Genomic DNA, 14,587 nt, shown 5'->3' with positions numbered 1-14,587 from the left:
GTGTGTGTGTGTGTGTGTGTGTGTGTGTGTGTGTGTGTGTGTTCATGTGTGTGTGTGAGAGAGATTTTAAAAGTGCAGCTGTGACGGTACCTTCTGTTCATGGCTTACTGACAGACTCTGTAACCGAGCCGTCATCAGCGCCAAACTTTGCTCGAAGGCAGCAACCAGATTTGCCTAAACAAGAAAAAGAAAAAAGATTATTAGATTTTTTTTTCTCAGAGCATATCAACAAGTTAGAAAAAAGTCTGATGTATATGCAGAGACTAATGAACAAGTAAATTAACATTTTGAGAGAACAGATTCAGTAGATTTGCTGCTTTTTAACCATTGTACATGAGCTATTTAAAAGGCAAATCAAACACAAAAGTTGATCAGTGTAAAAACCTCTTCCCTATTCTCTTTCTCTGTCATTTTAGTGTAGGAGGGACAAATCTATACTTTTTATTCTAATATACCAAATAGAAAAGTGCAGTGATATAAACAAAAAATCCAGTCACTGATCATTAACATCCAATTTGTGTTTGCTGTGGGTTAATAATGTCATTAGGATGAAATTAAATGAAATCATAAAGAGATGATGTGTTCTTCCTAAAGCTTGTAGTTTGCAGCTGAACAAAGAAAAAAAATGCTGACAAGGTTCTAACACAGAAACAACCTTGTCAAGGGGAAATGAGCTGATTATTCAGCTCCTCTGTGATGAAAAGCCGCAGCTTTTATAATTCATTTGTTTGTACTGCCTTTCCAATGTTTTTTTCTTGCTCTATTTTACAGCTGAGAGAGTTTTCAGCTGGTTTTGTTTTCAGCTTTTTTCACACCAGGTTTGACATCATTAATTATATTAATAATCCATGACCTCACTCAGATCAAACTGTATTTAGTTTGGGGTTTTCAGTTGTCATTTTTCAGTTCCTAATTTTATGCTCAGGTTCAGTTTTCACATTGATATATATTTTTAACATGATCTATTATTTGCCAGTTGAAAATTTGTTCTCTGCATTTTTCCCATCACATGTGAGCACAGTGTGGAGCAGTGGGCTGCAATCTAAGACACCTGGGTTTCCTTGCAGCGTTGTATTATTTTTTTCATAGTTCATTGCTCTGAACTTTGTTCCTTCCCACTGTTTATCACACAACTGTAAGCCAATTTGGGGTAAATGTAATATAAAATGTTCATTTAGAAAAGCTAAATGAGTTTAGATTTGTCCTAAACTACAGAAAATGTGTTTTTTCTTGTTATTGCTGGGTATGGATTTGTGATTTAAATTATTTTTAAAATGACTTACAGATCTTCAATAAACTGGCAAACCTAGTTAGAAGTCTACAAGAGGAAAGTAAGGTCTGAAAGTGCTTTACAGACCCCCCCCCCCTCACACACACACACACACACAACACAACACAAGTTATTAACACAAGATAATACATACATTTGCTGTCAGCTGTGTTGTCAGATTGGACACTTTCTCCTGCGAGGATTCCAGCTCTCTCCTCAACATGCGGATTTGCTGTGGGGAAAAAATTAATCTTGCATTAGGTTTTATCAAAACATTACGTTGTCTGAAAATGGCTGATGATGTTACAAATACGATGATGGCGGTTATAAAATGAAAAACCAACTCCCAAAGACACCAAGGATGAGACTGATGGATAAAAGGAAGAAAAAAAAAGACAAAACAGTGAGGAAGACAGGGCTGCAAAAGAAACACTTACCTCCCCCTGAATCCTTTCCTCAGCCTTGGGGGAAAAGAGGATTAAAAGCCAAGATGTTAAATAAGACAGAGGAGAGAGGCGGAAAGAAGAGGAGACTAATAAGGTGTGGGGCTTAAGTGTGTGCTGCTTAAAGTGTGAAACAAGAGAAAAGCATCCCTGAATACACACACACACATCCAGCTTTCAGTACGCAAACTCATCTATATCTACCTGTTTCTGCGTGCTGCTCACACTCACCGAAGAGTAGCTTGATGAGGCATTGGATGCCAGGGAGAGAACAGACCCATGAACTGGAGAGAGAAGATCCAGACAAACTCAATTAAAAAACTGCTGCAGTTAAAAACAGACAGGATGATCTTTAGAGGATAAATAATTAAAAAAAATAATAAATTGAGTGTTTCACCTTCATCATTGGACTCTCTATCCCTAAAGGATCCAGACCGAACCATTCCCATGCTGCGTGGACGCTCAGCCAACGATAAAGTGCTGCCCAGCGGCGATGCGCCGTACAGCTCCATGGAGGCCTCATGCGTCGGGATGCTGTTGGACCGAATCATCCTGGGAGGTCCGCCTATCGGGCTTGGGACTGATAGAACATCAGAGTTACCAACAAATACGGGTCAAACATTAATTATTATGGCGACTACTCTCCTAACTGTGTGTGTGTGCATGTGTGCAGAGATACACACCCATTGTGGTTTTAGAGGTGCGGGGCAGGGAGGTGGGTGAGGAAAGCAGAGGAAGGGTGAGCGAGTCGGTCATGCTGACGACCATATGCGAGTGTCTCCTCTCTCCTTTCTCCTTCCCTTCTTCCTCTGTTTGCGAGGCGCTGTTGAAACTATGGAGACAGTGGACAAAGTCATGTTTCGTTGATTACGACGTGATCCAATTGGTCCTGTTCAGACCTGACTCAACGGTCTGTCTTTGATGATTTGATGGCAAGGGGTCAGCTCTGCTTGCGAGTGCTCACACCTGGCAGTTAAATGCCAAAGACCCCCAAAATGTGTCGGTGAATGGATGCCAAATACACACGCAGTCACGTCACGCTGCGTGTTGTGCGATGGAGCATCTGAACTGGGATTATTTTGGCCATCACACAGTTCAGAGTCATTTGAGTTGCATTTTTGAAGAGTTGTGGTAGACAGCAGAGGTGCTTTCAAAATGCAAATCAATTGCTCAGGATGGATTATAGTGCCAAGTCTGAATAGGATCATAGTGTCTTTACAGAAAACATGTCTGTTAACAATCCCACTAAGAATTAAATATGTTATCTTTGCATGTAATTGTATCAGGATTCCAATCTGTACAATTATTCTTATGCCAGCCAGATCAATAATTATGTACAGAATCCTCTACTACTACTACAACAAACCAAGTTTCAAAACATGTGTTTAATTCTGTGCCTGTGTGTGTGCGCACTCACGTACCTTAAACCTTTCTTTGGCAGTGTGTTCCTGTCTCTCTGAGAACTGTGAAAATTAAACATTGTCGTTATTTAGGCACTAGGGCAGGGAGTCATTAACTTTTCACGAACAGGCAGTAGGCACAAAGAGGCACAGTAAAACTGACAGCTAGTTGGTGTCAGGCAGTAATTATGACTTCAGTCGGAGGGGCCGGTACAATACTGATAACAGACCCATCGTAATAACAGCTCAGCAACCCGTTAATATGTCTGCATATGTGTGTGCGTGGACGAGTCTTTCCTACAATGTGGGGACATTTTTCCCAAAAAAGCAGCCTCGTGGGGACCAAAGTGCATCGTGGGGACTGAGAGTTGTTCCYCATGGGTTCAAATGCAAATTATGGTGGGGGGTTAGGTTTAGGTTAGTTTTGGAAAGAAAGAAAGTTCATTTAAACGTGACTGTAATGAGCTTGCTAGTATTTTAACCATTACTGAACTAAAAATAAATATGCAGTTCCCCAGCTGACCAGAGGGTGGTGCTATATGGCAGCTTTGTAAGAACATCTGAGAGCTTTATCTGTCAAAGCTATTGATCAAATTTCTTCAGAACTGAACTGACCTGTCCGTGAGACTCAATGAGACTTTGTTTGCAGAACTCAAGTTGGATGGAGGGCCTCTGTCCTGCTGTTGATCTTTTTCTTGGGACTCTAAAGTGGTGTAGCCTCTCACCAAAGACTCTCTTCCTCCGTCCTTGTCTTTCTCCTGGGATTCAGGTACCAGACTCATCTGTAATTGCAGAGATTCCATGCTGCGATGCAGTCCAGAAACGCGTGGGCAGAGAAGAGGAGACATGCTCCCTTTGCTCTTTTCAACCCCAAGGGAAGTGACTTGCCTCGGTCCCAGTCCAATTCCAGAGCCAGAAAAGCAGGCTGAGGAGTTCACGTTCAGTAAAGGTGCAGGACTTGGGACCAGGCAAGAGCTGGCTGAGTTTCCTCCAGAGCCACAAAGCTCTTGGAGCTTGGAGTAGGGAGGAATCTTTGGAGGCAGGCCATCCTGAACCTCGACATCCAGGCTGTTGGAGTTCAGCTTGTCCAGTTGGGCCATAGATGAAGGCTTTGCCAGGCTGCGGACCCCAGACAACCTGAAGAAACACAAACATGATGTTGTAACAAATGTCCAATGATAATTTACTGTGCATATCAAGCTGTAAGTGGGTTTTCAATACCTCTGCATGCCAGGTGAGGTCAGATCCGTACACTTGCCACTGCTGGGTGGTCTCAGCCCATGCAGCTTTCCTCCGTTTTCTGTGGGGTGCTGAGCAGAACTCCCCTTCAGAGACCCAGTGCCACACTCTGAGTCCGAGACTACAGCTTTAGCTTTGGCTCTTTCTTTCTCCTTCTCTCGGTCTGTTTGATTGACAGGACTGGGACTTGGGATCCCACGTCCTCCTGTCTTACCAGAACCAAGTCCTGAGGAAGAGGGCTCCTTAAGCCTTGAACCCTGTGGTGCTGTGGCGGAAGGTTTGGTCAGCCCCGTTCCTGTGTCCATGGTGGTGCTCACTGGACGAGCTGAGCTTGGCCGGGTTAGAGTCAGGGTGTTCGTCTTGGATGGGCGGGGCAGAGAGCGGTACTGGAGAGACGTCCTGGCAGTCGCAGACAGGAACCCACTTTGGTCACTGCTTGAAACATCTAAACTCGTCTTACGTCCTCCTGCACCTGCACACGGCTTAACGGGAATGCCAGATGTTTTGGGGATCTTACCCACAGCCACTGCGCTGTTTGGCATGGAGCATGTACTTGCAGCACTGGGCGTACTGGAAATGTTTGCACCATTACTGGTAGTTGTGGGGGGTTTCTTGAAGCCAAAGTTTCCACCAGCTGAAGGTCGGACCAGTCCAGATGGAGGTTTACGCTGCTCTCCAGTTCCARTGCCATTTTGATTGTCTTTACCTGCATCAGAGGAGGAGCGCTGTAGTCCAGAATTCTTCACCGCTAATCTGGATTTATCCATGGGCTTCACATCTGACTTCATGGAACCTACAAGAGAAAACAATTCTTCTGAACTTGAACAACATTTAAGCAGTGCTGGAAAAAGACTAAGACCAACTGAACCACATTAGGACATATCTAATCTGAACACCTACGAGGTCTGACTGTCTGTTGATAAAAGCCGGTCTCCTACTCAGCAGACAGTTAGGCCATTTTTACAGTCACACTGTTATCACACTGTTACTCCTCTTTTCCACCCAGATGAGCTAAAACTGTTGTCTCTTTCCATTAAGTGTTTAGGATTCCCAGTAAATTAATTCTGTAAGTTCCAGCTGTGGAAGAACGAGATGACCATGGGTGCGGAAAGGCAACAAAACCTGCATAAAAACTCAAATTTCTCCACTTGTGAAGGCTCTTTTGATAAATAAGGCATTGGAAGAGATATCTTGTTGAAATGAAAGCAATTACTTTCTATTTCTTACCATTTTCCAACTTAAAAATTAATTAGACTTGTTTGAAAGTTACTAACAGAATAACAATCTATTAGACACATATGCTCTCTCGTGAATGTACCACTCACACGAGTCTAAACTGCCAACCCTCATAATTTGTATTTAATGGGACTTATTATGTGAGGTTTATATACAAGGCATTAACAGAGTCTAAGAACTGCTGTTGCATGAGACCCACCGGCGTGCTGCCTGGGGACATCTGGAGTTACTTACAAGTATTTAGAAATCCGCAAAAGACGCATACACACTCGAATGTGCAGAAATTTCTACCACACGCTCAGAGCTCTTGGGCTTCAGACCCCCATGCGAACATGACACTGACAGCAAATTACCCTCAGAGCTTTTTTTGTCGATTCGAAAATTGAGTTTATATGTCGAGTCGTAAACTTGTGTAGCCACAACGCCGTTCATTCCAGGAACATTAGATTGAAGAAATACACTGTTGGTGGCGAGTCACACAGACAGAGCTCCACTAAGTGTATGTGTCTGGATTTTTTTTTTAATGTAGCTGATTCACTGAGAGCAGCAACGGAGACAACTGAGCTCAAAACCTTACACGGCGACACACGTGGAAAAGATTGTGAGTCACTACATGTCCTAATCCAAAACTATAAAGTAACATTCAGACAGAATAGACAGGAGAATTAATCATTTTCCTGACATTTTCAATACTGCTATGTTTAAATGTTAAAGTAAAATGAACTGACAGTGTGAGTATATCTTCTATGGCTATATTTATGTAGGGTGACCATAGTAGAATGAAAAGCAGTTGAATCAGGATGTATTTTTAGTCTGAAAATTCACAAATAAAAAGGCATGTTTACAATACATTTACAAAGGTTATTTGTATTTGAAAAGGTATGGTAGCTCATTTTTGGCCAAAGTTTGATTTAGTATTTGGAGATGTGTGCATCTGTCAGAAGAAACGCTGACCAGTCAGCAGCTTAGCAGCTTAACAGCGACATAGTGTTAAAATGTACATGTCTGCACTGCGCTCACACTAAAATACTGTCATAACCCAACAAAAGGTCAGCTGATAACGTCATGCTAAAAAAAAAGAATTATTCTTTCAAAAAACAGAACTGTTAACTAGTTTGCTGTGCCATTGTGCCCAGTGGACACAGAGAAATGAGCTAATAAAAAGATAATAAATAAAACTAAATGAAAAACTAATTTAAATGTGGTTCAAGGCTATAGACACATCTTATAAAACACCCAACGTCTTTTAAAAACCTCAGTTTTTACTTGTTATATTTATTTAATCAAGAACATCTACAGTTTGTTTTTTACACATGAAAAATGTCTGTTTAGTATATTTATAATTTGTTTTATTCTAGTAAATTTAAAGAACAATGATCCAACCAAATAAACTAGGCAATATCACATTCCCAGACTTTCAGAAAGTCATTGGCAATAAATAAACGATGCTTTCATTGTTAAAAATTGTAAGCAAATAAATAAATAGCACAGCTGGCATGAACTAAATTTGCCATATCAAACACACTCTTTGAAGTGTGGGGTTGCGTTGCAGTGATTGTTTGCTCCTGAAATGACTTCACACCATGTTTCTCCACAAACATGCAGACATTTTACCAAATGACAGACTGAGAGAAACAAAACATGCTGCCAAACCTCCGTGATAAACTAAACTCAGACATGAGCAGTAAACTCTCTCTGTTCCTCACGTTTCCTTTTCCAGACTTTACTTTTCAGACGTTTTAGTGGATGTTTTGCTCTATTTCTACTTTCTAAAAGTGAATAAATTCATAATAGATATTTATGCAGTGGATTGTTTTCATTTGTAAACTGCATACATTAAAAAGCACAAACTAAAAAATACAAAACAATAGAACAGGGCTATTCAACTAAATTGCTCCGGGGGCCACAGTTACTGCCGGTCAACAGCTGAGGGGCAGAATATCCAGCAATTAATGTTATTATGTAAATAAACCAAGTATTACAAAGATATGTTACCTTTGAATTAGTTTATTTTGCTGCATTTAATCATGAATACAACATACAGAACCCTATAAAAGTAGTGATAATTACACATTATCAAAAATAAAAAGAACACATTAGGCCTCAAAAAAGAAAAAAATGTATAGGTCTTCTGGACGGGTTCTTCTCTAATGAAATGTTTTGTCTCTCCTCCAAGAGACTTCTTCAGTCTGAGAGTTTCGTTTCATTAGAGAAGAACCCGTCCAGAAGACCTATACAATTTTTTTCTTTTTGATTTTTTACCTGGATTACTGAGATGCATCAGGACACATTAGGCCTCCTATTATTAGACACAAATAATATTTTGACATCTCTGACTTAGCAAATTTTTATACCAATTTTATTTTCACTTTCATCATTTTATCTTCAACTGCTTGTGGTTTTAACTGGCTTGAGCATTTATAGAAATGGCTTTTACCAGCTTGTAGCCAAGATTCTGACCTTTCTGTTAATACCAAACATGTCTATGTTTAATGTAATGGAACTAATACCTTTATGTTTAAGCTAGTAATTCATGACTTCCTTTAATGACCTAGGTTTTCATCCTGCCGACAACGCCAAAATTGTGGTGGCACGATTTACCAAGAATGCAGAAACACGTTGGAATAAATGTACAGAAAGTCTACGTGTATGGTCGTCAAATGATTTAATTTGAGTAACAGCAGAGCAGAAGTTAATCAGAGAAGTCTGTCAAGTTGTGGCTGGCTCGTCAGCGCAGAGCAGCCGATAATATAACATCCTGTGACATGCTTACAACCAATCACAGTTCGCCAACTGTGAACCATCTAACCTGTCAGCCCGGAAACACCTTATCAAAATAAAAGAGGTCATGCATTGCTGGAGTCTTGAAGTCTGGGCCGATAGATTAAAACAGCCGAAACTAGTTATCATCAGATATGATTACTGGACAGTATCAAGGTAGAACAGATATACATAATTATTCCATAACGATCAACTAAAAGAACTTAGAGTAATTAAAGTAGAAAACYGGGGGTTTGGGCTTAAGAGATGAATAAACCAATTGGCGGGCTGAACTTTGGTCACTCGCGGGCCGGATGTGGCCCGCGGGTAGCCAGTTGAATAGACCTGCAATAGGAGATGATGCCTATAAAACACACAAATTTCACTTTTTATTACTTTTTCCATCACCTGAGCAATGTCCATTCCTGAAACTCTGAGCGGTGTATTAGCATGCTTGTGTCTGAATGTCAAAAACTATGACCGTTGTTTCTAAATGTTGTATATGGAGCAAAAGCTGACCTATAATGACTACAGTCTGTCCGTCTTTAAAAAAAGGTACGCATCACACACTATCAAATTAAACATAAAAAGACTATCATGAACATGTCAAATTGTAATTGTAGAAAAAGTTCACTCCAGTAATCTTCCAGATGAGTTGAAATTGCTGGTATGCGCTCAGTGTAAACTAAATAAATAAATTAAAATCCCTTGACTTGTGATTGAGCCACATTAGGCTGGCGAGTGTTGACAGAGTCAGACAGGAATATAATCTCAAACAAGATGTTTCAATATAAAAGTGAATCTGCTGCTAACTGTGGAGAAAAATAGAGAAAAAAATAAATAGAGGATAATTCTCAGATTTCTATCTTTTACATAAAGTGATGGGGCACAGTCTGAAAGTCAATATTTTCCAATATCCAAACTCATGAGCTTCTCCGCACTCATGAAGAACTAAAACAACATATTCAATTCTATTTTCACCTCATCTTTTGTTTAATCACAGTCTCAAACTGGGTGGCAGACCAGGCAGCCACGATGGCTGAGTCCCACTGGTGAAATTATTAACAATAATAAAACCCTGGCTCGTAGATCACAGGCTGGTGCAGCACACTTGCTGGGCACATCTATCATTTCAACAGCTGGCGGTGCAAACACAGAACAGCCCCCACAGAAACACAACTGTTTGCACAGGGTCTCACTATCTGAACTGGCACACAGCATTATTACTTATATCCTGTTGTTTCACTTGTCTGTATGTGTGTGTGTGTGTGTGTGTGTGTGTGTGTGTGTGTGTGTGNATATCCTGTTGTTTCACTTGTCTGTATGTGTGTGTGTGTGTGTGTGTGTGTGTGTGTGTGTGTGTGCGTGAGTGTGTGTGTGCTTATGTAAATGGCACACAGGCGTTGTGTTTTTAAAGGCAGCTGCACAATCCTAACCATTATGTGGCTTGTGTGTGATAGAGTGTGTGTTAAGAGCAATGGGTGAAACTTTTCGAAGCTGCCATGATCTCAGCTGAATCTGTACACAGAAACACACAGATCAGTCTGAAAAGCCTTTATTTGAGGGCAAGAAATTCTCTCTGTTCAGAACCAAAAATACAATTTGGATGGTAGGGGATGTGAGGATAAAAAAACAACAACACACAGACACAGTTTGAGTGTGTGTATGTGTGTGGTTGGCTGGCAGGAAGAGCRTGGGTTGTGATGGGCATTTACATGGCGCTGCTTTCTACAAAACCCAGAGGGTGGGCTGCAGCTGTGGACGAACAAGTCCGACAAAGACAGAGAGTGTGTCTGTAACTGTGTGGGTGTGAGGCAGCCAGAAAGAAGCGGGAGATTCACAGCCAGCCTGAGAAATCTGTCAGTTTGTTCCAGTTATCAAACCATGTCAAGAGTAGCTATTACACATGCCCATTTGTGTGTTTGTTACGCCACTCACCAGCCAYTTTCAGCCCACTCTGAGAGGTGTGCGTGATCGGAGATGTGACTCCCACAGGTGGGTTTCTTCCTTTCTTCAACCCGTTCCCCTGACCCAGAGTCTGTGGTTTCTTCAGCTCACCCTTCACTCCTTTCCATTTATTGGCAGATTCCGACTTCAGACTTCCTGTGTCGTAGGCGCTGCTGCTTTGGCTCTTGCTGCCCGTTTTGTTGTCATCGGAATCCCAGGACAGACCGCTCTCCACTAGAGATCTCTTCTCTGCATCGGTGCGCATCTACAGAGAGAAAAACAGATTTTATTTTTTAAGGAATGGTTATTTCTTTTGTATGCAGAAAATTTGTCTGAAATTAAACGATATCCCATCTGTGCATTTTGGTTCAATCTTACAAGAAAAYGTTTGGTAACTTTTTGCAAAAAAAATGCCTAAATCTAATGTTCTCAGTGTTTTTTATCGATGACTGATTAAAATGAGATTTTCTTCGCCTTGCCCTTGGTTACATACATGGCAACATAATTCTTGAAGATGAACCAAATGTTTCTTGAGGACACAATATCATTGACCTTTAACCTTAAGCTTCTCTGAGATAGACATTCTCTCGAGTCATTAAAACGATGCTGATTGAAAATGTGCTCAACGGACAAACTTCAAACACAAAACGCATCGGTCTGTGAGGATTAAAAGGGCTCATTAAATGAGACGTGCGGACCCAGACTGACCCGCAGGTTCTTTTTGATGCCTTCGGACCAGACGAACACGTCCCACTCAGTCAATCCAACAACACACTCATTCCAATTACTATCATGTTTAAGTGGACTGAACCAACTGCACAAACAAAACTGCATGATTCACAAACACTGCGAACGACCACATGGTTTGGAATAAGACACAAAGTGTGACACACACTTGACCAAGACAGGAAAAGCAGACAACACAGTCTAAACACTAAAGGAAAAATTTGAAAAGAAATAAACAGGAGGAAGTATAACTGCTAAGTCATCTATCAGGTTAGCCAAGATTTCTATAAGTTTGTGTGTGTAGGGGTTTACTGGTTACACTATGCATAAAACTGTGTGAATACGACACTGGGCTTATGTCTCTGTGTGTTTATTTGCACCCAGATATTCCCACGAGTCTTTTTCTATCATCTGAATTCTTTTTTTTTTAAATGAAAACCAATTTAGCCCACAGGCAGGTTCACATCACCTGAGGCAGAGGTTTGTAAGCATATTTTATTGTATTGTGTGACCGTTTGACCTCGATGTGCTGATGAAACACTGTCCTTTCCTCACACACGTCATGTGATTATTGAAACAGATGGGAGATAACGTTTGGACAGATCACAAGGGAAAATGTAATAACAGAGATATAGATAGGAGCGTGGCACAGACTGCACTGTGTGAGCTCCACCTACAGAAAGGAAAGCACCGGGTTTGTCCACAGCCAATGCTGCAACTAATACCTCTTTTCTTCCATTATCGTTCACCTCCAGCCCACATCGGTTTTTAATATGATAGGCSGAGGAGGTGAGAGACAGGTGAAAAGTCAGAGCTGCCTTTGAGGATATTAAAAYAACAAAAGCAAACAGGAAACAGTGGAGAGATGCTGCAGTAAAAKAAAAAAAGAACAGGACAGGAGACGGCTGGGGCAAAGGTCAGACAGAAAAATACCAGCTGAGCATGGATGTAAGACCAGGAGCCATGTCTATGTTAGACTTCAAGGGGTGCACAGTGCTACGATGCTTGGTTACCATGGTAACAAYGCCATGGGGGTGGGGTCTAATGGTTGCTATGACTCCTGCATTTAGTTGTGGTGGGAGGTTCCTTGGCTGGCCTGGTTGCAGGACTGCAGATGGCTCCGTGACTCTGCATGTATGTGTGTGTTTTGCATGAGTGTGTGTGTGTGCAGATGGCCACCCTTTGGACCTGTCCCTCAGTATAAGTAAAAAAAAAACAACAACAAAGACTCACACCCTCAGCATCCTGGTGCTTAGGTTGCTATGGTTACACCCATCTCTCTACCTCCCTCAGTCTATCACCGTTCCTCCGCCTCCAGAATCCCTCTCTCTGTGTAGACGCATGTACAGCACACTGCGGAGGTGTGACCTGAATCAGACACGCTAAGAAAACTAAAGTAGCTGCAGATGGTTCAGAGCGTCGAGCAGAGCTGTGAGAGCCATGCTGGAACGCACAAAGGTCGTGAACTTAAATCCTTTAATCCCACTGTCAAAGCTTATGTCTGGGACCAYAACATAAGAACAAATAGTGTCAAGGTTTGTTTTAATTGAAGCCAATCAGGGCGAATGATATAGTGTRTAGAATGCTAAAGAGGACCAACAATGATGATTATAGCTCCTCTAGTTTTCCGCTTAAATCCATGATGCAGTTTTTGAGGGAACCTCTTGGAAAAATGCAACTACCCAGCATGCAGTGTGTTCCAAAATTGATCACTGCAGATGTGATAAATCTCACAGGCCCGTGTAGACTACTTCGTCAGCCATCCTCCTGCCTGTTGTTTGAGTCAACACATCATTTAGATCCTTATCACGACCTCACCGGACTAAAAAGCACAATCGATAACCAACGAACGCACTTCTTCTTATCCGTCTGTGTCAGATAGCTTGTGCTTGAGCGAGCCTGTTGGTTTAACAGCGTGGGCTTCTTACCACGATGGATGAGTTTCTGCGAGAGCCAACAGGAGTTGTGGGGAGGGAGTTGAGCGTGGGGCTCGTGTTGAACTCCTCGGAGCTCAGGTTGTCTGAACCGTCACTCAGTCCACTGCTGATGGAACTGCTCTCGTCCCAGCTGAAAGAAACCAGGACAAAGGACAGAAATCAGACAATGTTCATGTCTTATAGCAGCAACATTCATGAGCCTTAATAGTGTGGAGCATTCAGAGAAAATACCATCTTTTTAAAAATGCAATTTTTTTTAAATAAAATATCAGTTGTTTAGCTCTAGGGCTGGGCAATACGGCCCAAAAAAATCTTAGATTGTTTTCTTCCCAAATTCGATTTTCGATTTTTATCAATTTTGTTTCCAATTTAACGGAGTGTCTCTGTTTCTGGTATTGAACAAATTTGTTGTACTCMTGTTTCTTGTAGCAAGAGCCTTCACACAGATTTTGCAGTGAGGTCTTTGTTGCTCCAAGCCTGAGATTACGAAACCTAACCAATTCCAGATAACTGAAGAAACAGTGCCTTTTTTGAGAAGTAGGTCCTCTTTGCTAGCTGCCATATTTTCATGTTGTGTACCATGCACCTTGAGGGACAGGTGGGGTGACCTCTGAACTGCAGAAGCCCCAAAATACTGGTGGGAAAAAAAATCTCGATTTTCCCAAAATTAAATCTTTGTAAATAGTTCATTCGAATTAATCAATTAAATCGATTTATCGCCCAACCCTGTTTAGAACCAAGTGGAAAACAGAGGCAAACTACTCTGTTTTGATGCACAGAACTTGAGTTCTGACATTTTTTTTGAAGTCCTGGAAGCATCAAACAACCACTTTTAGAAAAAAAATTAAATATTTAATGCTCCAAGGCTGCACAAATGCTTTGTGTCCTTCCCTGCAGATATTAACTGTAAAATGATATATACACTAAAAACATGCAATCGATTTGAGTTCATCGCCTCATCACCTTCTACTCCATAAAGGCGGCTCGCCTGGCTCTGTGTCTTCCAGTTTGTCTTTTGATGAAATATTCAGAGACCTCATTTAGAACCCTCTCTGTTCTAGATACCAAACTTTCACACAGCATTAGCAACCGGCAGCCTGAAATTGGGAGCACTGTTGAGACCATCTCAACCCCCACGCTCACAAAAATAGTACAGAAGAACACACACTGATGCATCGAGCAGCAATGTTTCACCATTTACTTTTTCACACTTTTTTTTCCTGAGAGAAACTGGATCAAGTCTCCTGTAGATAGAGGACCGCTTATTCCTGCTCAGATATGGCCAAGTTTAGAGAGAATGCTGTTCTGTATAAAGTAAGGGAGTTATTGAATAATAAAGCACTTAATATGTTGTAGATGCAATAATAGGTCCACACTTGGTTTATTGTATTGAAGTCTGGGGGAAAGCGTGTTGGACAATTACAAATCCTGTTTTTTTTAATTACAGAAAAGAGCTGTGAGAATTATTACTGGAAAACATTGTCGTCACCCATCAAATTCATTATTTTGTAAATTGAAAATATTGAAGTTCTTTGATTCAGTTGATTATAATATCCTACTGGTCATGTATAAGCCCCTCAAAAACACATTACCTTTAAACATCCAAGTAAAATTTGTTAAGAGAAAGAG

General features: G+C 41.2%; 1 protein-coding gene across 7 annotated transcripts in view; it reads right to left on the bottom strand.

The window, feature by feature from the left end:
* The window catches only part of nav1a (neuron navigator 1a), a 91,883-nt gene that overhangs the window by 11,463 nt on the left and 65,833 nt on the right, over positions 1-14,587 (bottom strand). For 4 of the 7 annotated variants that reach the window (XM_014018030.1, XM_014018039.1, XM_014018071.1 and 1 more), the window contains 11 exons: positions 12,950-13,088; positions 10,287-10,560; positions 4,335-5,145; positions 3,729-4,250; positions 3,135-3,176; positions 2,397-2,545; positions 2,111-2,293; positions 1,918-1,997; positions 1,708-1,731; positions 1,425-1,502; positions 91-174 (listed from right to left, as the gene is read on the bottom strand). In XM_014018030.1, coding sequence (XP_013873484.1) covers positions 91-174; positions 1,425-1,502; positions 1,708-1,731; positions 1,918-1,997; positions 2,111-2,293; positions 2,397-2,545; positions 3,135-3,176; positions 3,729-4,250; positions 4,335-5,145; positions 10,287-10,560; positions 12,950-13,088 — 2,386 coding nt within the window. The remainder of the gene's footprint in view (positions 1-90; positions 175-1,424; positions 1,503-1,707; positions 1,732-1,917; positions 1,998-2,110; positions 2,294-2,396; positions 2,546-3,134; positions 3,177-3,728; positions 4,251-4,334; positions 5,146-10,286; positions 10,561-12,949; positions 13,089-14,587) is intronic. The other 3 variants (XM_014018055.1, XM_014018063.1, XM_014018046.1) reach the window with 3 other exon arrangements.

The sequence above is a fragment of the Austrofundulus limnaeus genome, unplaced genomic scaffold (genome assembly GCF_001266775.1).
Source record: "Austrofundulus limnaeus strain Quisiro unplaced genomic scaffold, Austrofundulus_limnaeus-1.0 Scaffold3, whole genome shotgun sequence".
NCBI classification, from domain to species: Eukaryota; Metazoa; Chordata; class Actinopteri; order Cyprinodontiformes; family Rivulidae; genus Austrofundulus; species Austrofundulus limnaeus.
The sequence above is the reverse complement of the archived record's forward strand: the minus strand, read 5'-3'. Positions and strand labels throughout refer to the sequence as shown.